Source organism: Chiloscyllium plagiosum, unplaced genomic scaffold, assembly GCF_037043375.1.
Source record: "Chiloscyllium plagiosum isolate Xiang-an unplaced genomic scaffold, Cpla_swu_hap1 HiC_scaffold_42, whole genome shotgun sequence".
Lineage (NCBI taxonomy): Eukaryota > Metazoa > Chordata > Chondrichthyes > Orectolobiformes > Hemiscylliidae > Chiloscyllium > Chiloscyllium plagiosum.
The window spans coordinates 17912405-17937543 of NW_028270180.1; the positions used below are offsets into that span (position 1 = coordinate 17912405).

The 25139-nt window shown below is 51.2% G+C and overlaps 1 protein-coding gene across 1 annotated transcript in view; it reads left to right on the forward strand.

The window, feature by feature from the left end:
- LOC122542625 (small ribosomal subunit protein eS27) overlaps positions 1-25139 on the forward strand; it is a 43251-nt gene that overhangs the window by 3876 nt on the left and 14236 nt on the right. The window contains exon 2 of the mRNA XM_043680604.2: positions 3961-4069. Coding sequence (XP_043536539.1) covers positions 3961-4069 — 109 coding nt within the window. The remainder of the gene's footprint in view (positions 1-3960; positions 4070-25139) is intronic.

Consider the following 25139-nt stretch of genomic DNA (forward strand, 5'->3'; position numbering starts at 1 on the left):
GCGTGGAATGGCAGCTCCTGCTGGTGGTCAGAGGTGGTGGATGCTGCTCCTCCCGGTGATTAGATGTGGCAGTGGCAGCAGATACACCCTCCCGGCATTCAGGGCTGGTGATGGCTTTATCAGGTGGCGGCACTGGCAAGGTGACATCTTGGAGGAGGCGGCCGAAGCTCATGGTGAACGATGGCCTGGACTAGGGACTCCTGATTGTAGCAGGCCCACACCAGGGACTCCTGATCGCAGCAGGCCCAGACCAGGGATTCCTGATTGTAGCAGGCCCAGACCAGGGATTCCTGATTGTAGCAGGCCCACACCAGGGATTCCTGATTGTAGCAGGCCCAGACCAGGGATTCCTGATTGTAGCAGGCCCACACCAGGGACTCCTGATCGCAGCAGGCCCAGACCAGGGACTCCTGATTGTAGCAGGCCCACACCAGGGACTCCTGATCACAGCAGGCCCAGACCAGGGACTCCTGATCGCAGCAGGCCCAGACCAGGGACTCCTGATCGCAGCAGGCCCAGACCAGGGACTCCTGACTGTAGTAGGCCCAGACCAGGGACTCCCGATTGCAGAAGACCCACACCAAGGACTCCTGAACGCAGGCCGAATGTGGGTTCAGCACCAGGCCTGGCATCAGTGTTGGCAAGATATGCCCAGCAGCGAACAGATGGCAGTTAAAGAGTGGCGACTGCTACCTTGGTGGGTCCGGTGCAGGTGGCAGTGAGGCGGTGGAGGAGGGATGGTGGCACGGGTGTCATTGTCGGCTTAGGGCTCAGGATTCTCTTTCAGTCATACCTTTTATCCTTTTTATTCTTACACTATTCAAAATGGCGCTGGCTTGTGGTGACAGTTGAAACGTTTCATTGTATTTTACTGTATTGTTCACTGTAAAATGCAAGTGATAATTAACAAATCATTCATTCATGTGTGTGTATATGCATGCATGTATATGTTTGTGTATGTGTGTATATGTGTCTGCATATACACATACATGTGTATGTCTGTGTAATATATACATATGTATGTGCGTGTGTCTGTGTGCATATGCATGTGTATGTATGTGTTTATGTGCACATATATGTGTGCATTTGTAAATATATGGGTGGGAGTGTCTGTATATGTGATTGGAAGTGTATCTGTGTGTATTTGTCTATATATGGGTGAGAGTGTATCTGTCTATGTATATGTGGGTGTGAGTATATTTGTGTGTGTCTGTGTATATGCGTGTGTGTCTGTGTATACGTGTATATCAGTGTGTCTGTGTAAATGTGTGTGTGAGTGTATCAGTGTGTGTCAGTGTATGTGTGGAAATATAGATGTGTATCAGTGTGTGTCTGTGGATATGTGTGTGTGTATCAGTGTGTGACTGTATATGTAGGTATGTGTGTATGTCTGTGTATATGTAGGTGTGAGTGTATCAGTGTGTGTCTGTGTATATGTAGGTGTGAGTGTATCAGTATGTGTCTGTGGATATGTGGGTGTGTGTGGATATGTGTGTGTGAGTGTATCAGTGTGTGTCTATGTATGTGTAGGTGTGTGTGGATATGTGTGTGTGAGTGTATCAGTGTGTGTCTGTGGATATGTGGGTGTGTGTGTATCAGTGTGTGTCTGTGGATATGTGTGTGTGGATATGTGTGTGTGAGTGTATCAGTGTGTGTCTGTGTATATGTAGGGGTGTGTGTACCAGTGTGTGTCTGTGGATATGTGTGTGTGTGTATCAGTGTGTGTCTGTGTATATGTAGGGGTGTGTGAATATGTGTGTGTGAGTGTATCAGTGATTGTCTGTGTATATAGAGATGCACTTTGAATAGGTGCCATTGTTGGGTGAAGTTGGGTAGTCACTTGCTGAGTGCAAAGCCAAACTCTGGCTGTGTGAGTGTGGAGCCACTGTTTGGAAACCATGCCCATTACTTCAATGATTCTATTTATATCAAAGGTGCAGCTGTCATGTGAGTGTGGTGACGTCTCCTTTGCAGTTAGAGCATAAACAGGGGTTCGGAATCTGGGTATGAACTGATAGTGGAGCAAAGTGAAACACAGAGGGGAAAAGTCACACTTTGGAGTCAGTTCACACTCAATTCAAGATTGGCCCGCGTGCAAAACCTTACTCAGACCTGAGGTGCTTTGAGTGTGAGCTCACTCTCTGACTTTCTTAACCTGTTTTATTTATATGCGGCTGGGACTGACTAAGTATCTAACTAAGTATCACAACTGAGAAATATTGGCAAGTGGCCCAGGGTTGTAGCATGTAAGGCAAACAAACAGTGAATAACCCTTTACCTTACACAAGCAGTAATTAAAATCAGTATGTGATGTGGAATCAATATACTGGTGTCATGAATAGGTGCCTATTTGACAGGCACTGGGTTTATTAGCCAATAAATGTCACTTTTGGGCAGTGAGAGCTGATGTCTTTCAGTTGTTGAGGTTTTTGAAGAGTTTCTACAAATAATTGTAAAAAGTTTGTCCGTGTTGTGTAACCACAAGGCTGATAATCCTATGAGGCTCATTAAACTTGGCATCACAGTTTGTGCCAAAGCTCAACATGTTTCCCAGCTCTAGAGCTGGAGAGTTAGACATCTCCCGTGATGGCTTACTGAGCCTCAGTCCTTCAGGTGCCATGCAGGACAATGGGTAGCACAGGTTCATTGCAGTATCTGTCACTCCAACTCGGGTGGTGCCCTGCTCTTCAAAGTCCTTCTCAAACGCACTTCGCCAGGTCTTCTTCTTCCACATGGTAGTGCCCGCTCTGCAGTTGTCTCTGGTGGGACATATAGTCAGGAGGTGAACTTATATGCCTTTGTCCAACTCAGCTGTCTGTCCATCACAATATTCTGAAGATGCCTCTGATCAGTCCTGTGTTCAAAGTGAGAGGGGAAGAGTTTAAGGGAGATATGCGTGGGAAGTTACGCAGAGGGTGGTGGGTGCCCGGACTGCAGAGGTGGTAGAGTCTTTTAAAATGTATCCAGACCTGAAGAAGGGCTTATGCCCGAAACGTCGATTCTCCTGCTCCTCAGATGCTGCCTGGCCTGCTGTGCTTTTCCAGCACCACATTTTTCAACTCTGGTCTCCAACATCTGCAGTCCTCACTTTCTCCCAGATACATGAATGGGCAGGGAGCAGAGGGATATGGATCTTTACAAAATAGGCGACAGGTTTAGATGGAGCATGTGGATCAGCGCAGGCTTGGAGGACCGAAGGGCCCGTTCCTGTGCTGTAATGTTCTTCGTTCTTTATGTCGCATTTTTTCATTGAGGGATGATATCTCACCAAGTGTCACCCGTGATCATATGTAGGCATTGCTGGTGGAAGATGTCCACGTGGTGACACAAAATGGAGAGTCAAGTCAGTGGGATTGGGTTGAGGGTGGAATGGCAGCAGAGTAGTCTGCTTTTCCTTTGTTATTTGTGTAAGCAATTTTTTTTGGGGGGGTGAGATTGAGAGAAAGTTGGAGACTGACGAACTGTCAATCACAAGACCATCTAAACACAGGGAGTTAAGTGTAAGTGTGTGCTGGCATTCTGATTCAAACAGGAACGGGGGACTCCTCAGCTCCTGGTCAATATTTGTCTTCAACTGACTTCACAAAAGCTGAGGAGCACATCGGTATCCATGGGATCTGGCTGTGTGTAAATAGCCCATCTGTTTCCTACCTAATACCAGCAGCTGCATCTCAAAAGGGCTGTCTGTAAAATGTTCTGGGACATCCTCAAGGTTCTGAAATGTTTTTGTCTCAAGAAATATCATATTCTCAGTGAAAAATTCAGGCATGATTGAGTTCCCATAAAATAGTCCTTGCATTTATTGGAAAATAATATATATTGGAATATGTTACCAGTTCAACCTCCTCCTGCATCTTTCCACCCAATCTCTGTTGCTGTGACTGTTTCCCCCCGGCTCCCCATTCATCGTGCTATGTCATTGAGATTAACCTGACTGTTCCTACCTCTCACAAATTGCAGTTGGCGAAGGATTTGTTAAACCCGTCTCCAGAAGCAGAGCGGAGGCGGCACAAGAAAAAACGTTTGGTTCAAAGCCCAAACTCCTACTTCATGGACGTCAAGTGCCCAGGTAAGCTCGGGGTGTCACTCTATGACCAGTATTGGGGGGGGTTGGGGAGGGTTTGTAAATTGAATTGAATTGAATTTATTGTCAGGTGTCCCGAGGCACAGTGAAAAGCTTTGTCTTGTGAGCAATACAGGCAGCTAACATGGTTAAGTAGCATAGATAGTAGATAATAGGTAAACAGCAGTAAACAACAAAACATAGGGACAGCCAAATGTTAAGAGTTTTTGAGTCCATTCCGTATTAAAACAACAGTAGGGTAGAAGTGTGTGTGTGTGTATGTGTGTGTGTGTGTGTCAGGGTGGGATGGATCTTCCTTCCTTGCATTTCTGTCTCCTGATTCCAATTCTGAATGAGCTGGTGTTTTCTGAATGTAATCTGCTGGTCGTCTTTTCAGGTGTACCGAGGCACAGTGAAAAGCTTTGTCTTGTGAGCAATACAGGCAGCTAACATGGTTAAGTAGCATAGATAGTAGATAATAGGTAAACAGCAGGAAACAACAAAACACAGGGACAGGCAAATGTTAAGAGTTTTTGAGTCCATTCCGTATTGTAACAACAGTAGGGTAGAAATGTGTGTGTGTGTGTGTGTGTGTGTGTGTGTGTGTCAGGGTGGGATGGATCTTCCTTCCTTGCATTTCTGTCTCCTCATTCCAATTCTGAATGAGCTGGTGTTTTCTGACTGTAATCTGCTGGCTTGGATGGTCGTCTTTTCTGGTGATAAGCCACAACTAATCAGCTATCACCTGAACATGTGTGTGAAATCTCACCTCTGGGTTTGCAGCACCAGCAACCATCACAAAGCCACCAAAGCCATTGGCAGAAAGAAGAACTGGTTGACACTGAGGGATTTTTCCTTTTTAATTCATTCATGGCACTTGGCCATGACTAACGTTTATACCCCATCCCTAATAGTTTGAGTCAACTACATTGTTGTGGGTTTGGAGTCACTTTCCAGTGCCTGCCGTTCTCACTTCCTCCTACATGTAGGCCAGACCAGGTAAGGATGGCAGATTTCCTTCGAAAGGACATTCTATCACCTTATTGGGATTGTATTATAGACCCCCTAATAGTCAGTGGGGAATTGAGAAACAAATTTGTAAGGAGATTTCAGTTATCTATAAGAATAATAGGGTGGTTATGATGAAGGATTTTAATTTTCGAAACATAGACTGGGACTGCCATAGTGTTAAGAGTTTTTGAGTCCATTCCGTATTGTAACAACGGAATTTGTTAAGTGTGTACAAGAACATTTTCTGATTCGGTATGTGGATGTACCTACTAGAGAAGGTGCAAAACTTGACCTACTCTTGGGAAATAAGGCAGGGCAGGTGACTGAGGTGTCAGTGGGGGAGCACTTTGGGGCCAGTGACCATAATTCTATTAGTTTTAAAATAGTGTTGGAAAAGGATAGACCGGATCTAAAAGTTGAAGTTCTAAATTGGAGAAAGGCCAATTTTGATGATATTAGGCAACATTTTTCAAAAGCTGATCGGGGGCAGATATTCGCAGGTAAGGGGACAGCTGGAAAATGAGAAGCCTTCAGAAATGAGATAATGAGAGTGCAGAGACAGTATATTCCTGTTAGGGTGAAAGGAAAGGCTGGTAGGCGTGGGGAAAGTTGGATGACTAGAGAAATTAAGGTTTTGGTTAAGAAAATGAAGGAAGCATATGTCAGATATTGACAGGAGAGATCGAATGAATCCTTAGAAGAGTATAAGGGCAGTAGGAGTATACTTAAGAAGGAAATCAGGAGGGCAAAAAGGGGACATGAGATAGCTTTGGCAAATAGAATTAAGGAGAATCCAAAGGGTTTTTACAAATACATTAAGGACAAAAGGGTAACTAGGGAGAGAATAGGGCCCCTCAAAGATCAGCAAGGCAGCCTACTTGTGTAGCTGCAGGAGATGGGCGAGATACTAAATGAGTATTTTGTATACTGTTTACTGTGGAAAAGGATAAGAAAGATATAGAATGTAGGGAAATAGACGGTGACATCTTGAAAAATGTCCACATTACAGAGGAGGAAGTGCTGGATGTCCCAAAATGCATAAAGGTAGACAAATCCCCAGGACCCGACCAGGTGTACCCAAGAACCCTACGGGAAGCCAGGAGAAGTGATTGCTGGGCCCCTCTATCTTATTTTTCAGTTCCCCTCAAATAATGTCCCTGGATGTATTCCCAGGAATATCCTCCCTAAGTAAAGCAGTAATGCTATCTCACATCAAGCAGAAAATTGGGGAGATACTAAATGAATATTTTGCATCTCTATTTACTGTGGAAAAGGATATGGAAGATATAGACTGTAGGGAAATAAATGGTGACATCTTGCAAAATATCCAGATTACAGAGGAGGAAGTGCTGGATGTCTTGAAATGGGTAAAGGTGGATAAATCCCCAGGACCTGATCAGGTGTTCCCTAGAACTCTAAGGGAAGCCAGAGAAGTGATTGCTGGGCTTCTTGCTGAGATATTTGTATCATTGATAGTCACAGGTGAAGTGCTGGAAGATTGGAGGCTGGCAAACGTGGTGCCACTGTTTAAGAAGGATGGTAAGGACAAGCCAGGAAACTATAGACCAATGAGCCTGATCTTGTTGGTGGGAAAGCGCAGCAGGTCAGGCAGCATCAAAGGAGAAGGAGAATCGACGTTTCGGACATAAGCCCTTCTTCAGGAATGAGGAGGGTGTGCCAAGCAGGTTGAAATAAAAGGTAGGGAGGAGGGACTTGGGGGAGGGGCGTTGGGAATGCGATAGGTGGAAGGAGGTTAAGGTGAGGGTGATAGGCCGGAGAGGTTTACAAAATTATGAGCAAAGTCTTTTCCCTGGGGTGGGGGAGTCCAGAACTAGAGGGCATAGGTTTAGGGTGAGAGGGGAAAGCTATAAAAGAGACCTAAGGGGCAACTTTTTCACCCAGAGGGTGGTACAGGTATGGAATGAGTTGCCAGAGGTTGTGGTGGAGGCTGGTACAATTGCAACATTTAAAAGGCATTTCAATGGGTATATGAATAGGGAGGGTTTCGAGGGATATGGGCTGGGTGCTGACAGGTGGGACTAGATTGGGTTGGGATATCTGGTTGGCATGGAAGGGTTGGACCTAATGGTCTGTTTCCATTCTGTACATCTCTATGACTCTAAAAATGCCACTCCCCTTCCTCTCTTGCCCCCCTTTCTATCCTTCCTAAATTCTCTATTGCTTTATTAATAACTATTTTATGTTAATGCCACCTAGTTATGTTCTTCTCAACAAGTGGAACAATTCCATGTTTGTTCTAATCACAACCTCTTATAACCTTAACGATTTCTATCGGTCACATATTCATCTTTATCCACAAAGAAAGCGCCTACATGTCCACTGTTTGCTTATGGGAATAACCTCACATTTTTGGTAGTATCATGCAAATTCTTTTTGCCTTGGTGCCTTTGAATTCTTTTTAAAATATGACAACTAGATCTGTATGTAATTCTCCAGATGTGATCTCGTCAATATGTGATTCACATTGACGAGGGTGTCTGCAGGGTTGGAGGGTTTGAGCTATAGGGAGAGGCTGGATAGGCCGGGGCTGTTTTCCCTGGAGTGTTGGAGGCTGAGGGATGACTTTATAGAGGTGTATAAACTCATGAGGGGCATGGATTGAGTAAGTGGGCAAGGTCTTTTGCCTGGGGTCGGGAGGTCTAAAACTAGAGGGCATAGATTTAAGGTGAGAAGGGAAAGATTTAAGAGAGATCTAAGATGCAATGTTTTCATGCAGAGGGTGGTGTGTGTATGGAATGAGCTGCCAGAGGAAGTAGTGGAGGCTGGCACAATGACAACATTTAAAAGGCATCTGGATGGGTATATGAGTAGGAACAGCTTGGAGAGATATGGGCCAAAAGGGGCTAGATGAATTTAGGATATCTGGTTGGCATAGACAAGTTGGACCAAAGGGTCTGTTTCCATGCTGTACATCTCTAGTGAACCAGATGGTTTCCAACATTCAACAATGGTTTCATGGTCATCATTAGAATCTTAATTCCAGATATTTATTGAATACAAATTCCACCATCTGCCATGGTGGGATTTGAACCCAGGTTCTCCAGAACATTAGCTGGGTCTCTGCATTAATAGTCTAGTGATAAAACCACTAGGCTGTCACCTATCAACAGCACCAGGATAGTTGGGGATCTAACATATTCAGGTACCTTTTTCAATTAAAGTATTGAGTGATGTAACCAAAGTTGTTAAGCTTTGGCCATAATTTGTCTGGTGGAAATATTATGATTGGCTGATATTTATAGGGGTTAAGAAGGTGCAACTCTGTAGCTATGTGTTTTGATCAGTCCACCTCCATTGAACTGACTGTCAGATCCTTGTTCAAAGTGAAGTCATGTGACAACTGAAACAAGCCATTGAGCCTTCTTCCCTCCAGAAACCTGTCCCACCATCTCATTAGATCGTGGCTAATCTGTGTGTGATGGTATCTCAGATTGAGAATGACAACAGCCTGCAGGTCGAATCACTGAACCTGGGAAGGCTGTTGTGCTGCGTCAGTTCTGGATAGACAGGGGTGTCTCTCTCTCGCGCTCTCTCTGACCATCAGATTGAATCGAAAGGGTTAATAAGCAACTAGTTTGGTTGCGCTGTGATGTACATTCTGTGGCCATCATGTCCTGAGGTGGGCTTTGAACGCAGAGCTTCAGCCCCAGAGGTGTGGACACTACCCACTGTGTCCACAAAACCTGAGGAGGGCAATCCATATCTCAAGCAGGTTACCATCTTTACTCCATATCCCTTTAACTTCTTAACCTTCCTTCTTTATTTTTCTATTTTTATTCTAAGAAGACTGCAGTGCTGAACTTTCTAACTTATTAATTTTTGCACATCTGCAACTAAGAATTTGTACCGAAGTACTTTTGACCCATATGTGGCAATATTACTGTACTCAAGTAATCTTGAGGCAAAGTCACCATACTCCCAAAGATCCCACACTCTTATTAGAGAGAGGCCACTGGTTGTGGGTTTGACCTGAGGGTCATAAGGTGGAGGCAAGGTTCAGAAGGCAGGACCTTAATGGTAATCAGCTGTGTGGGAATTGTTAGAGTCCCAAACCAGCCATCCGGTCAACTGAGCTAATCAGCTCCATATCCTTTAATATCCTTACTGAACAAGTAACTGTTGCTAAGTCTTGAATCTCCTGCCGCACATCCCAATACTAACACCCCAAGCCTTTAAGGGGAGAGAGTTTCAGATTTCCAATCCCCTTGGTGTGATCAGCTGTCGTTCCCCCCCTCCTCCGATTTCGATCTGGAACAGAGATGCTGTAATTTTAAGATTGTGGCTGTTTGTTCTTGATTTCCTCCCTCAGAGGTAACAGTTTCCCTGTGTCCGCCCCATCAGATTAAACACTTGGATCCGATCACTTCTCAGCCTCGTAAATTCCAAAGACGTTAAACCAGGTTTACATGATTGTCCTCCTAAATCAGCCCTGGTGATTAGGAACCAGCCAGGGATAGTATGTACCGTGTGGACTTTCACCCCGGATTGAGATAAAGAGGCACATAAATAGCTCAAATGTGTTGTGTGGATTTGTGGATATTAGTTAGTTAGGTACTGGTATTGAGGGTGCAGTTTTCACACAACAACAACTGATTATTTTAAATGATTGGGGGGTCAGATGCATTTCGGTTGAGCGTCCGGTCACAGGGACCTGTAACTAAATGGAAACAGAGTCTGGATAAAAGAGATATAGCACGTGGATTTGGGTGAAGTCTGTCTGGGAACCAAAGTGGTGGTCGTCAAGGTACAACCCTATGAAACTGTCCCTGAGGATTTCACCCCGCTGGGCAATAACAAAACCTATGAAATAATAACAATCTAGCTACTAGAAACAAGCAGGTACTCCCAATAACCTCCTGTGTCCCTAGGGAGGGAAAAGCTCCTTTGTCCTACAGGTCAACGTTCACTCGGGAATTATTATCCGTCACGTTCTCCCGTGTCAGTGTGGGTTTCCTCTGGGTACTCTGGTTTCCTCTAAAGATGTACAGATTAGGGCGAATTGGCCGTGCTAAACTGCCATGGGAGTTTCCAGGGATGTCAGGCTAGGTGGATTAGCCATGGGGAATGCAGGGTTACAGGGAATGGGGAAGTGCAATCTGGGTAGGATGCTCTTTGGAGGGTCAGTGTGGATCTGATGGCCCGAATGGCCGTCCTCCACACTGTAGGGATTCTATGATACTATCAAATGGCAGTGCAGGCATAAGGGGCTGAGTGGCCTGCTTCTCCTAATTTGATTGTTCACATCAGTACATCCTTAGCCGTCCAGTCTTGGAGTGGGACCCAAACCCTGAGGTTTTGTCTCGGAGGTGGGGACACTATCCTCTCCATTACAAGGTTTCTTTCATTATTGATTATTAATACGATGGGAAGTGTTTACCTCACACCAACAGATGTCAATTTTATCACATCTAGTCAATGTATGAAGTTCTGTAGGATTTTTTTATGGCCTTTTCTTTGTATTGGCACACAATGTTTTTGATGGCCTGACAGGAAACAGATTGGTTTAATAACATGAAGAATTATTCAAAACATTAGTCGCCCTTCAGCAGGAACCTGGATTGGAAAGTCAGCTAAGTATGTTAGAACAATAGAAATTAGGAGAGAGTGAGGACTGCAGATGCTGGAAATCACAATCGTGATCAAAGCGCAGCAGGTCAGGCAGCATCCGAGGAGCAAGAGAATCGACGTTTCGGGCATAAGCCCTTCATCAGGAATCCCAAACAATAGAAATTGCTGAAGAAACTCTGCAGGTCTGGCAGCATCTGTGGAGAGAAAGCAGAATCAGCGTTTTGGGTTCCAGTGAGCCTTCTTCAGAACTGAGTGGGTGTGGGTAGCACTGTGCGATATTCAGTACCAATCCAATCTTTGGAAGCTCACGTGCAGTTCCAGCATTCTTTCACTTGAGATTCTTAGTCAAGATCTCCATAGCAACCAAATAACTGAAGAGAGCTTAACTTCCTTATTATGGACGCACAGGCAGCAGTCCAAGATGGCTGACACTGGGCCACTCTTCGCTTGCTGTCTACAGCAGATCTTGTTCTCACATTTCTTAAAACCGTTCTGCACTTTTACACCTAAATTCTAAGTCTGGAAAAATCACTAATAACATTTTCTCTCAAACCTCAGATCTAATGTTGATCTTGCTTTGTGAACCTCCTGTCTCGCTTTAACTTTTTTGCCTCACTCTGTCCAATCACCCTTTGATCTGCATAATCTTGCTCGCTATGATCTGCTTGTACTGTTCACAAAACAAAGCTTTTCACTGTAATTGGGTAAATGCGACTATGATAAATCACATTAAATTAAGGGCAGGATTCACCTCTTTTTCCTTTTCTCTTTCCCTCCAAATGGATTCACAGGGATGGCATAGTGGCTCAGTGGTTAGCACTGCAGCCTAGGGACCCGAGTTTGATTCTAGCCTCAGGCGACTGTCTGTGTGGAGTTTGCACATTCTCTGCGTGGGTTTCCTCTGGGTGCTCTGGTTTCCTCCGAAGATGTGCAGGTCAGGTGAATTGGCTGTGCTAAATTGTCCATAGTATTAGGTGCATTAATCAGAGGGAAATGAGTCTGGGTGGGTTGCTCTTTGGAGGGTCAGTGTGGGCTTGTTGGGCCGAAGGGCCTGTTTCCACACTATAGGGAATCTCATCTTAAGAACAGAATTCTGGACGAATTCAGAGCTCTGGACTTTAGCTGATTCATTTCTGAAATGGACGCTAGATTTATAAAGTATCGGATACCCTTTATTGTTAATGAGAGAATTTAGATTCAACCCAATTCACCCAGCCACTAGTCTGTGGCACACAGCATGTGACTCCGAACTGCCCTCGGAAATGACCCGAGCAAACAGCTCAGTTCAAAGGGCTTTGCCAGCAATGCCCACGACCCGAGGAATTAAAGACAAGAATGGCTTTCACAACCGCAGGACACCCCAAATCACTTTACAGTTAATGAAGTGTTAGTGTCGTTCCAAATTCAGGACATGCAGCAAGCAGGCCTGTGAACAGCGAGCTCCCACAGACAGCAAACTGGCAATGTCTGGATCATCCATTTCCAGCGATTGGGGGAGGGATTGGCCAGGACAAAAAGCTTGCTGTTCTTCCACAGAGTGCAATAGAATCCATACGTCCACACGAGAGGGTTGATAGGGCCTCAGTATTCAGAAACACAGCAGCAATCCTGCAGGCCCCAGCATTTTACACATCAGCCTCTGAACCCACAACCTTTTGAATTCAGTGCAAGACTGCACTAGTGCGAATTGCTAGGAGATGGCAGCAGTCTCTGTGCCTCTTTAGCAGTGTCTGCCCTCTTTAGCAGAGTCAGTCCCTTTAACAGCGTCTGTATCCTTTACCAGTGTCTATCCCCTTTATCAGTGTCTATCCCCTTTATCAGTGTCCATCCCCTTTATCAGTGTCTATCCCCTTTAGCAGTGTCTTTCCCCTTTGGCAGTGTCTATCCCCTTTAGCAGTCTCCGTGCCACTGTAGCAGTCCCTGTGCCCCTATAGCAGTCCCTGTGCCCCTATAGCAGTCTCTGTGCCCCTATAGCAGTCCCTGTGCCCCTATAGCAGTCTCTGTGCCCCTACAGCAGTCCCAGTGCCCCTATAGCAGTCTCTGTGCCCCTATAGCAGTCTCTGTGCCCCTATAGCAGTCTCTGTGCCACTGTAGCAGTCTCCGAGCCCCTGTAGCAGTCTCTGTGCCACTGTAGCAGTCTCTGTGCCCCTGTAGCCGTCTCTGTGCCCCTATAGCAGTCTCTGTGCCCCTATAGCAGTCTCTGTGCTCCTGTAGCAGTCTCTGTGCCCCTATAGCAGTCTCTGTGCCCCTATAGCAGTCTGTGTGCCGCTGTAGCAGTCTCTGTGCTCCTGTCGTAGTCTCTGTGCCGCTGTAGCAGTCTCTGTGCCCCTCTAGCAGTCTCTGTGCTCCTGAAGCAGTCTCTGTGCCCCTGTAGCAGTCTCTGTGCCCTTGTAGCAGTCTCTGTGCCCCTATAGCAGTCTCTGTGCCCTTGTAGCAGTCTCTGTGCTCCTGTCGCAGTCTCTGTGCCCCTGTAGCAGTCTCTGTGCCCCTCTAGCAGTCTCTGTGCTCCTGAAGCAGTCTCTGTGCCCCTGTAGCAGTCTCTGTGCCCTTGTAGCAGTCTCTGTGCCCCTATAGCAGTCTCTGTGCCCTTGTAGCAGTCTCTGTGCTCCTGTCGCAGTCTCTGTGCCCCTGTAGCAGTCTCTGTGCCCCTGTAGCAGTCTCTGTGCTCCTGTCGCAGTCTCTGTGCTCCTGTCGCAGTCTCTGTGCCGCTGTAGCAGTCTCTGTGCCGCTGTAGCAGTCTCTGTGCCCCTGTAGCAGTCTCTGTGCCCCTGTAGCAGTCTCTGTGCCCCTATAGCAGTCTCCGTGTCCCTACAGCAGTCTCTGTGCCCCTGTAGCAGTCTCTGTGCCCTTGTAGCAGTCTCTGTGCCCCTATAGCAGTCTGTGTGCCCCTGTAGAAGTCTCTGTGCTGCTATAGCAGTCTCTGTGCTCCTATAGCAGTCTCCGTGTCCCTACAGCAGTCTCTGTGCCCCTGTTGCAGTCTCTGTGCCCCTGTAGCAGTCTCTGTGCACCTGTAGCAGTCTCTGTGCCCCTATAGCAGTCTCCGTGCCCCTATAGCAGTCTGTGTGCCCCTATAGCAGTCTGTGTGCCCCTGTAGTAGTCTCTGTGCCCCTGTAGTAGTCTCTGTGCCCCTATAGCAGTCTCTGTGGCCCTGTTGCAGTCTCTGTGCCCTTGTAGCAGTCTCTGTGGCCCTGTAGCAGTCACTGTGCTCCTGCAGCATCTCTGTGCCCCTATAGCAGTCTCTGTGGCCCTGTAACAGTCTCTGTTCTCCTGTAGCAGTCTCTGTGGCCCTGTAGCAGTCTCTGTTCTCCTGTAGCAGTGTCTGTGCCGCTGTAGCAGTGTCTGTGCCGCTGTAGCAGTGTCTGTGCCCCTGTAGCAGTCTCTGTGCCCCTGCAGCATCTCAGTGCCCCTATAGAAGTCTCTGTGCTCCTGTCGCAGTCTCTATGCCCCTGTAACTGTCTCTGTGCCACTGTAGCAGTCTCCGAGACCCTGTAGCAGTCTCTGTGCCACTGTAGCAGTCTCTGTGACCCTATAGCAGTCTCTGTGCCCCTATAGCAGTCTCTGTGCCCCTATAGCAGTCTCTGTGTTCCTGTAGCAGTCTCCATGCCCCAGTATCAGTCTCTGTGCCACTGTAGCAGTCTCTGTGCCCCTGTAGCAGTCTCTGTGCCCCTGTAGCAGTCTCTGTGCCCCTATAGCAGTCTGTATGCCCCTTTGGCAGTCTCAGTGCCCCTATAGCTGTCTCTATGCCCCTATAGCAGTCTGTGTGCCCCTTTGGCAGTCTCTGTGGCCCTGTAGCAGTCTGTGTGCCCCTTTGGCAGTCTCAGTGCCCCTGTAGCAGTCTCTGTGCCCCTATAGCAGTCAGTGTGCCCCTTTGGCAGTCTCAGTGCCCCTGCAGCAGTCTCTGTGCCCCTATAGCTGTCTCTATGCCCCTATAGCAGTCTGTGTGCCCCTTTGGCAGTCCCTACAGCCCCTATAGCAGTCTCTGTGCCCCTGTAGCAGTCTCTGTGGCCCTGTAGCAGTCTCTGTGCCCCTGTAGCAGTCTCTGTGCCCCTGTAGCAGTCTCCGTGTCCCTACAGCAGTCTCTGTGCCCCTATAGCAGTCTCTGTGCCCCTGTAGCAGTCTCTGTGCCCCATAGCAGTCTCTGTGCCATTGTAGCAGTCTCTGTGCCCCTGTAGCAGTCTCTGTGCCCCTGTAGCAGTCTCTGTGCCCCATAGCAGTCTCTGTGCCCCTATAGCAGTCTCTGTGCTCCTGTAGCAGTCTCTGTGCCCCTGTAGCAGTCTCTGTGCCCCTGTAGCAGTCTCTGTGCCCTTGTAGCAGTCTCTGTGCCGCTGTCGCAGTCTCTGTGCCGCTGTCGCAGTCTCTGTGCCGCTGTAGCAGTCTCTGTGCCGCTGTAGCAGTCTCTGTGTCCCTGTAGCAGTCTCTGTGCCCCTGTAGCAGTCTCTGTTCCCCCATAGCAGTCTCTGTGGCCCTGTAGCAGTCTCTGTTCTCCTGTAGCAGTCTCTGTGCCGCTGTAGCAGTGTCTGTGCCCCTATAGCAGTCTGTGTGCCCTGTAGCAGTCTCAGTGCCCTGTAGCAGTCTCAGTGCCCCTGTAGCAGTCTCTGTGGCCCTGTAGCAGTCTCTGTGGCCCTGTAGCAGTCTCTGTGGCCCTGTAGCAGTCTCTGTGGCCCTGTAGCAGTCTCTGTGCCCCTGTAGCAGTCTCCGTGTCCCTACAGCAGTCTCTGTGCCCCTATAGCAGTCTCTGTGCCCCTATAGCAGTCTCTGTGCTCCTGTCGTAGTCTCTGTGGCCCTGTAGCAGTCTCTGTGCCCCTGTAGCAGTCTCTGTGCCCCTGTAGCAGTCTCCGTGTCCCTACAGCAGTCTCTGTGCCCCTATAGCAGTCTCTGTGCCCCTATAGCAGTCTCTGTGCTCCTATCGTAGTCTCTGTGGCCCTGTAGCAGTCTCTGTGCCCCTGTAGCAGTCTCTGTGCCCCTATAGTAGTCTGTGTGCCCCTGTAGCAGTCTCAGTGCCCCTGTAGCAGTCTCAGTGCCCCTGTAGCAGTCTCTGTGGCCCTGTAGCAGTCTCTGTGCCCCATAGCAGTCTCTGTGCCATTGTAGCAGTCTCTGTGCCCCATAGCAGTCTCTGTGCCCCATAGCAGTCTCTGTGCCATTGTAGCAGTCTCTGTGCCCCTGTAGCACTCTCTGTGCCCCATAGCAGTCTCTGTGCCCCTATAGCAGTCTCTGTGCTCCTGTAGCAGTCTCTGTGCCCCTGTCGTAGTCTCTGTGGCCCTGTAGCAGTCTCTGTGCCCCTGTAGCAGTCTCCGTGCCCCTGTAGCAGTCTCCGTGTCCCTACAGCAGTCTCTGTGCCCCTATAGCAGTCTCTGTGCCCCTATAGCAGTCTCTGTGCCCCTATAGCAGTCTCTGTGCTCCTGTAGCAGTCTCTGTGCCCCTGTAGCAGTCTCTGTGCCCCTGTAGCAGTCTCTGTGCCCCTGTAGCAGTCTCTGTGCCCTTGTAGCAGTCTCTGTGCCCCTCTAGCAGTCTCTGTGCCGCTGCCGCAGTCTCTGTGCCGCTGTAGCAGTCTCTGTGCCGCTGTAGCAGTCTCTGTGCCCCTATAGTAGTCTGTGTGCCCTGTAGCAGTCTCAGTGCCCCTGTAGCAGTCTCAGTGCCCCTGTAGCAGTCTCAGTGCCCCTGTAGCAGTCTCTGTGTCCCTGTAGCAGTCTCTGTGCCCCTGTAGACGTCTCTGTGCCCCTATAGCAGTCTCTGTGGCCCTGTAGCAATCTCTGTGCCCCTGTAGCAGTCTCTGTGCCCCTGTAGCAGTCTCTGTGCCCCTGTAGCAGTCTCAGTACCCCTGTAGCAGTCTCTGTGCCCCTATAGCAGTCTGTGTGCCCCTGTAGAAGTCTCTGTGCTGCGAAAGCAGTCTCTGTGCTCCTATAGCAGTCTCCGTGTCCCTACAGCAGTCTCTGTGCCCCTGTAGCAGTCTCTGTGCCCCTGTAGCAGTCTCTGTGCCCCTATAGCAGTCTCCGTGCCCCTGTAGCAGTCTCTGTGCCCCTATAGCAGTCTGTGTGCCCCTGTAGAAGTCTCTGTGTTGCTATAGCAGTCTCTGTGCTCCTATAGCAGTCTCCGTGTCCCTACAGCAGTCTCTGTGCCCCTGCAGCAGTCTCTGTGCACCTGTAGCAGTCTCTGTGCACCTGTAGCAGTCTCTGTTCGCCTATAGCAGTCTCCGTGCCCCTATAGCAGTCTCCGTGCCCCTATAGCAGTCTCTGTGCCCCTATAGCAGTCTCTGTGCCCCTGTAGTAGTCTCTGTGCCCCTATAGCAGTCTCTGTGCTCCTGTAGTAGTCTCTGCGCCCCTATAGCAGTCTCTGTGCCCTTGTAGCAGTCTCTGTGCCCCTATAGCAGTCTCTGTGCCCTTGTAGCAGTCTCTGTGGCCCTGTAGCAGTCTCTGTTCTCATGTAGCAGTCTCTGTGCCGCTGTAGCAGTCTCTGTGCCCCTGTAGCAGTCTCTGTGCCCCTATAGCAGTCTCTGTGCTCCTGCAGCATCTCAGTGCCCCTATAGAAGTCTCTGTGCTCCTGTCGCAGTCTCCATGCCCCTGTAACTGTCTCTGTGCCACTGTAACTGTCTCAGTACCCCTGTAGCAGTCTCTGTGCCCCTATAGCATTCTGTGTGTCCCTGTAGCAGTCTCTGTGCCCCTGTAGCAGTCTCTGTGCCCCTATAGCAGTCTCTGTGGCCCTGTAGCAGTCTCTGTTCTCCTGTAGCAGTCTCTGTGCCGCTGTAGCAGTGTCTGTGCCCCTATAGCAGTCTGTGTGCCCTGTAGCAGTCTCTGTGCCCCTGTAGCAGTCTCCGTGCCCCTGTAGCAGTCTCCGTGCCCCTGTAGCAGTCTCCGTGCCCCTGTAGCAGTCTCAGTGCCCCTGTAGCAGTCTCAGTGCCCCTGTAGCAGTCTCTGTGGCCCTGTAGCAGTCTCTGTGCCCCTGTAGCAGTCTCTGTGCCCCTGTAGCAGTCTCTGTGCCCCTGTAGCAGTCTCCGTGTCCCTACAGCAGTCTCTGTGCCCCTATAGCAGTCTCTGTGCCCCTATAGCAGTCTCTGTGCTCCTGTCGTAGTCTCTGTGGCCCTGTAGCAGTCTCTGTGCCCCTGTAGCAGTCTCTGTGCCGCTGTAGCAGTGTCTGTGCCCCTATAGTAGTCTGTGTGCCCCTGTAGCAGTCTCAGTGCCCCTGGAGCAGTCTCAGTGCCCCTGTAGCAGTCTCAGTGCCCCTGTAGCAGTCTCTGTGTCCCTGTAGCAGTCTCTGTGCCCCTGTAGAAGTCTCTGTGCCCCTATAGCAGTCTCTGTGGCCCTGTAGCAATCTCTGTGCCCCTGTAGCAGTCTCTGTGCCCCTGTAGCAGTCTCAGTACCCCTGTAGCAGTCTCTGTGCCCCTATAGCAGTCTCTGTGCCCCTATAGCAGTCTCTGTGCCCCTATAGCAGTCTCTGTGGCCCTGTAGCAGTCTCTGTTCTCCTGTAGCAGTCTCTGTGCCGCTGTAGCAGTGTCTGTGCCCCTATAGCAGTCTGTGTGCCCTGTAGCAGTCTCAGTGCCCCTGTAGCAGTCTCAGTGCCCCTGTAGCAGTCTCAGTGCCCCTGTAGCAGTCTCTGTGGCCCTGTAGCAGTCTCTGTGCCCCTGTAGCAGTCTCTGTGCCCCTGTAGCAGTCTCTGTGCCCCTGTAGCAGTCTCTGTGCCCCTGTAGCAGTCTCCGTGTCCCTACAGCAGTCTCTGTGCCCCTATAGCAGTCTCTGTGCCCCTATAGCAGTCTCTGTGCTCCTGTCGTAGTCTCTGTGGCCCTGTAGCAGTCTCTGTGCCCCTGTAGCAGTCTCTGTGCCGCTGTAGCAGTGTCTGTGCCCCTATAGTAGTCTGTGTGCCCCTGTAGCAGTCTCAGTGCCCCTGTAGCAGTCTCAGTGCCCCTGTAGCAGTCTCAGTGCCCCTGTAGCAGTCTCTGTGCCCCTGTAGCAGTCTCTGTGCCCCTGTAGAAGTCTCTGTGCCCCTATAGCAGTCTCTGTGGCCCTGTAGCAATCTCTGTGCCCCTGTAGCAGTCTCTGTGCCCCTGTAGCAGTCTCAGTACCCCTGTAGCAGTCTCTGTGCCCCTATAGCAGTCTCTGTGCCCCTATAGCAGTCTCTGTGCCCCTATAGCAGTCTCTGTGGCCCTGTAGCAGTCTCTGTGCCACTGTAGCAGTCTCCGAGCCCCTGGAAAAGTCTCTGTGCCCCTGTAGCAGTCTCTGTGGCCCTGTAGCAGTCTCTGTGGCCCTGTAGCAGTCTCTGTGGCCCTGTAGCAGTCTCTGTGCCCCTATAGCAGTCTCTGTGGCCCTGTAGCAATCTCTGTGCCCCTGTAGCAGTCTCTGTGCCCCTATAGCAGTCTCTGTGCCCCTGTAACTGTCTCAGTACCCCTGTAGCAGTCTCTGTGCCCCTATAGCAGTCTCTGTGCCCCTACAGCAGTCTCTGTGGCCCTGTAGCAATCTCTGTGCCCCTGTAGCAGTCTCTGTGCCCCTATAGCAGTCTCTGTGCCCCTGTAACTGTCTCAGTACCCCTGTAGCAGTCTCTGTGCCCCTATAGCAGTCTCTGTGCCCCTATAGCAGTCTCTGTGGCCCTGTAGCAGTCCCTGTTCTCCTGTAGCAGTCTCTGTGCCGCTGTAGCAGTGTCTGTGCCCCTATAGCAGTCTGTGTGCCCCTTTGGCAGTCTCAGTGCCCCTGCAGCAGTCTCTGTGCCCCTGTAGCAGTCTCCGTGCCCCTACAGCAGTCTCTGTGCCCCTGTAGCAGTCTGTGTGCCCCTGTAGCAGTCTCTGTGCCCCTATAGCAGTCTCTGTGCCCCTGTAGCAGTCTCTGTGCCCCTAAAGCAATCTCTGTGCCCTTGTAGCAGTCTCTGTGGCCCTGTAGCAGTCTCTGTGCCCCTATAGCAGTCTGTGTGCCCCTGTAGCAGTCTCTGTGCCCCTGTAGCAGTCTCTGTGCCCCTGTAGCAGTCTCTGTGCCCCTATAGCAGTCTCTGTGCTCCTGTAGCAGTCTCTGTGCCCCTATAGCAGTCTCTGTGCCCCTGTAGCAGTCTCTGTGCTCCTGTCGAAGTCTCTGTGCCGCTGTAGCAGTCTCTGTGCCCCTCTAGCAGTCTCTGTGCTCCTGAAGCAGTCTCTGTGCCCCTGTAGCAGTCTCTGTGCCCTTGTAGCAGTCTCTGTGCCCCTATAGCAGTCTCTGTGCCCTTGTAGCAGTCTCTGTGCCCCTCTAGCAGTCTCTGTGCCCCTGTAGCAGTCTCTGTGCTCCTGTCGCAGTCTCTGTGCCGCTGTAGCAGTCTCTGTGCCGCTGTAGCAGTCTCTGTGCCCCTGTAGCAGTCTCTGTGCCCCTGTAGCAGTCTCTGTGCCCCTATAGCAGTCTCCGTGGCCCTGCAGCAGTCTCTGTGCCCCTGTAGCAGTCTCTGTGCCCCTATAGCAGTCTCTGTGCCCCTATAGCAGTCTGTGTGCCCCTGTAGAAGTCTCTGTGCTGCTATAGCAGTCTCTGTGCTCCTATAGCAGTCTCCGTGTCCCTACAGCAGTCTCTGTGCCCCTGTAGCAGTCTCTGTGCCCCTGTAGCAGTCTCTGTGCACCTATAGCAGTCTCTGTGCCCCTATAGCAGTCTCTGTGCCCCTATAGCAGTCTGTATGCCCCTTTGGCAGTCTCAGTGCCCCTATAGCTGTCTCTATGCCCCTATAGCAGTCTGTGTGCCCCTTTGGCAGTCTCTGTGGCCCTGTAGCAGTCTGTGTGCCCCTTTGGCAGTCTCAGTGCCCCTGTAGCAGTCTCTGTGCCCCTATAGCAGTCAGTGTGCCCCTTTGGCAGTCTCAGTGCCCCTGCAGCAGTCTCTGTGCCCCTATAGCTGTCTCTATGCCCCTATAGCAGTCTGTGTGCCCCTTTGGCAGTCTCAGTGCCCCTGTAGCAGTCTCTGTGCCCCATAGCAGTCTCTGTGCCATTGTAGCAGTCTCTGTGCCCCTGTAGCAGTCTCTGTGCCCCTGTAGCAGTCTCTGTGCCCCATAGCAGTCTCTGTGCCCCTATAGCAGTCTCTGTGCTCCTGTAGCAGTCTCTGTGCCCCTGTAGCAGTCTCTGTGCCCCTGTAGCAGTCTCTGTGCCCCTGTAGCAGTCTCTGTGCCGCTGTCGCAGTCTCTGTGCCGCTGTAGCAGTCTCCGTGTCCCTGTAGCAGTCTCTGTGCCCCTGTAGCAGTCTCTGTTCCCCCATAGCAGTCTCTGTGGCCCTGTAGCAGTCTCTGTTCTCCTATAGCAGTCTGTGTGCCCTGTAGCAGTCTCAGTGCCCCTGTAGCAGTCTCAGTGCCCCTGTAGCAGTCTCTGTGCCCCTGTAGCAGTCTCCGTGTCGCTACAGCAGTCTCTGTGCCCCTATAGCAGTCTCTGTGCCCCTATAGCAGTCTCTGTGCTCCTGTCGTAGTCTCTGTGGCCCTGTAGCAGTCTCTGTGCCCCTGTAGCAGTCTCTGTGCCCCTGTAGCAGTCTCTGTGCCCCTGTAGCAGTCTCCGTGTCCCTACAGCAGTCTCTGTGCCCCTATAGCAGTCTCTGTGCCCCTATAGCAGTCTCTGTGCTCCTATCGTAGTCTCTGTGGCCCTGTAGCAGTCTCTGTGCCCCTGTAGCAGTCTCTGTGCCCCTATAGTAGTCTGTGTGCCCCTGTAGCAGTCTCAGTGCCCCTGTAGCAGTCTCAGTGCACCTGTAGCAGTCTCAGTGCCCCTGTAGCAGTCTCTGTGGCCCTGTAGCAGTCTCTGTGGCCCTGTAGCAGTCTCTGTGCCCCATAGCAGTCTCTGTGCCATTGTAGCAGTCTCTGTGCCCCTGTAGCAGTCTCAGTGCCCCATAGCAGTCTCTGTGCCCCTATAGCAGTCTCTGTGCTCCTGTAGCAGTCTCTGTGCCCCTGTAGCAGTCTCTGTGCCCCTGTAGCAGTCTCTGTGCCCCTGTAGCAGTCTCTGTGCCCCTGTAGCAGTCTCTGTGGCCCTGTAGCAGTCTGTGTGCCCCTGTAGCAGTCTCTGTGCCCCTATAGCAGTCTCTGTGCCCCTATAGCAGTCTCTGTGCCCCTAAAGCAATCTCTGTGGCCCTGTAGCAGTCTCTGTGCCCCTATAGCAGTCTCTGTGCTCATGTAGCAGTCTCTGTGCCCATATAGCAGTCTGTGTGCCCCTATAGCAGTCTGTGTGCCCTTGTAGCAGTCTCTGTGCCCCTATAGTAGTCTGTGTGCCCCTGTAGCAGTCTCCGTGCCCCTATAGCAGTCTATGTGCCCCTATAGCAGTCTCTGTGCCTCTGTCGCAGTCTCCGTGCCCCTACAGCAGTCTCTGTGGCCCTGTAGCAGTCTGTGTGCCCCTGTAGCAGTCTCTGTGCCCCTATAGCAGTCTGTGTGCCCCTGTAGCAGTCTCTGTGCCCCTGTAGCAGTCTCTGTGCCCCTATAGCAGTCTGTGTGCCCCTGTAGCAGTCTCTGTGCCCCTATAGCAGTCTCTGTGCCCCTGTAGCAGTCTCTGTGCCCCTGTAGCAGTCTCTGTGCCCCTGTAGCAGTCTCTGAGCCCCTATAGCAGTCTCTGTGCTCCTGTCGCAGTCTCTGTGCCCCTATAGCAATCTCTGTGGCCCTGTAGCAGTCTCTGTGGCCCTGTAGCAGTCTGTGTGCTCCTGTCGCAGTCGCTGTGCCCCTGTAACTGTCTCAGTACACCTGTAGCAGTCTCTGTGCCCCTATAGCAGTCTCTGTGGCCCTGTAGCAGCCTCTGTGCCACTGTAGCAGTCTCTGTGCCCCTGTAGCAGTCTCTGTGCCCCTATAGCAGTCTCTGTGGCCCTGTAGCAATCTCTGTGCCCCTGTAGCAGTCTGTGTGCCCCTACAGCAGTCTCTGTGCCCCTATAGCAGTCCCTGTGCCCCTGTAACTGTCTCAGTACCCCTGTAGCAGTCTCTGTGCCCCTGTAGCAGTCTCTGTGCCCCTATAGCAGTCTCTGTGGCCCTGTAGCAGCCTCTGTGCCACTGTAGCAGTCTCTGTGCCCCTGTAGCAGTCTGTGTGCCCCTATAGCAGTCTGTGTGCCCCTATAGCAGTCTGTGTGCCCCTATAGCAGTCTGTGTGCCCCTGTAGCAGTCTCTGTGCCCCTACAGCAGTCTCTGTGCCCCTACAGCAGTCTCTGTGCCCCTGTAACTGTCTCAGTACCCCTGTAGCAGTCTCTGTGCCTCTATAGCAGTCTCTGTGCCCCTGTAACTGTCTCAGGACCCCAGTAGCAGTCTCTGTGCCCCTATAGCAGTCTCTGTGCCCCTATAGCAGTCTCTGTGGCCCTGTAGCAGTTCCTGTTCTCCTGTAGCAGTCTCTGTGCCGCTGTAGCAGTGTCTGTGCCCCTATTGCAGTCTGTGTGCCCCTGTAGCAGTCTCAGTGCCCCTGTAGCAGTCTCAGTGCCCCTGTAGCAGTCTCTGTGGCCCTGTAGCAGTCTCTGTGCCTCTGCAGCAGTCTCCGTGCCCCTACAGCAGTCTCTGTGGCCCTGTAGCAGTCTCTGTGCCCCTATAGCAGTCTCTGTGCCCCTGTAGCAGTCTCTGTGGCCCTGTAGCAGTCTCTGTGCCCCTATAGCAGTCTCTGTGCCCCTGTAGCAGTCTCTGTGCCCCTATAGCAGTCTGTGTGCCCCTGTAGCAGTCTCTGTGCCCCTGTAGCAGTCTCTGTGCCCCTGTAGCAGTCTCTGTGCCCCTATAGCAATCTCTGTGGCCCTGTAGCAGTCTCTGTGCCCCTATAGCAGTCTCTGTGCTCATGTCGCAGTCTCTGTGCCCCTATAGCAGTCTGTGTGCTCCTGCAGCATCTCTGTGCCCCTATAGCAGTCTCTGTGCTCCTGTCGCAGTCTCTGTGCCCCTGTAACTGTCTCAGTACACCTGTAGCAGTCTCTGTGCCCCTATAGCAGTCTCTGTGGCCCTGTAGCAGCCTCTGTGCCACTGTAGCAGTCTCTGTGCCCCTACAGCAGTCTCTGTGGCCCTGTAGCAATCTCTGTGCCCCTGTAGCAGTCTCTGTGCCCCTATAGCAGTTTCTGTGCCCCTGTAACTGTCTCAGTACCCCTGTAGCAGTCTCTGTGCCCCTATAGCAGTCTCTGTGCCCCTATAGCAGTCTCTGTGGCCCTGTAGCAGTCCCTGTTCTCCTGTAGCAGTCTCTGTGCCGCTGTAGCAGTGTCTGTGCCCCTATAGCAGTCTGTGTGCCCCTTTGGCAGTCTCAGTGCCCCTGTATCAGTCTCTGTGCCCCTGTAGCAGTCTCCGTGCCCCTACAGCAGTCTCTGTGCCCCTGTAACTGTCTCTGTGCCCCTGTAACTGTCTCTGTGCCCCTGTAACTGTCTCAGTACCCCTGTAGCAGTCTCTGTGCCCCTATAGCAGTCTCTGTGGCCCTGTAAGTGTCTCAGTAACCCTATAGCAGTCTCTGTGCCCCTATAGCAGTCTCTGTGCCCCTATAGCAGTCTCTGTGGCCCTGTAGCAGTTCCTGTTCTCCTGTAGCAGTCTCTGTGCCGCTGTAGCAGTGTCTGTGCCCCTATTGCAGTCTCTGTGCCCCTGTAGCAGTCTCACTGCCCCTGTAGCAGTCTCAGTGCCCCTGTAGCAGTCTCAGTGCCCTTGTAGCAGTCTCTGTGCCCCTATAGCAGTCTCTGTGCCCCTGTAGCAGTCTCTGTGCCTCTGTAGCAGTCTCCGTGCCCCTACAGCAGTCTCCGTGGCCCTGTAGCAGTCTGTGTGCCCCTGTAGCAGTCTCTGTGCCCCTATAGCAGTCTCTGTGCCCCTATAGCAGTCTGTGTGCCCCTGTAGCAGTCTCTGTGCCCCTGTAGCAGTCTCTGTGCCCCTGTAGCAGTCTCTGTGCCCCTATAGCAGTCTGTGTGCCCCTGTAGCAATCTCTGTGCCCCTGTAGCAATCTCTGTGCCCCTGTAGCAGTCTCTGTGCCCCTATAGCATTCTCTGTGCCCCTGTAGCATTCTCTGTGCCCCTGTAGCAGTCTCTGTGCCCCTGTAGCAGTCTCTGTGCCCCTATAGCAGTCTCTGTGCTCCTGTAGCAGTCTCTGTGCTCCTGTAGCAGTCTCTGTGCCCCTATAGCAGTCTCTGTGCTCATGTCGCAGTCTCTGTGCCCCTATAGCAGTCTATGTGCTCCTGCAGCATCTCTGTGCCCCTATAGCAGTCTCTGTGCTCCTGTCGCAGTCTCTGTGCCCCTGTAACTGTCTCAGTACACCTGTAGCAGTCTCTGTGCCCCTATAGCAGTCTCTGTGGCCCTGTAGCAGCCTCTGTGCCACTGTAGCAGTCTCTGTTCTCCTGTAGCAGTCTCTGTGCCGCTGTAGCAGTGTCTGTGCCCCTATAGCAGTCTGTGTGCCCCGTAGCAGTCTCAGTGCCCCTGTAGCAGTCTCTGTGCCCCATAGCAGTCTCTGTGTCCCTATAGCAGTCTCTGTGCCCTTGTAGCAGTCTCTGTGCCCCTATAGCAGTCTCTGTGCCCCTATAGCAGTCTCTGTGTTCCTGTAGCAGTCTCTGTGTTCTTGTAGCAGTCTCTCTGCCCCTATTGCAGTCTCTGTGCCCCTGTAGCAGT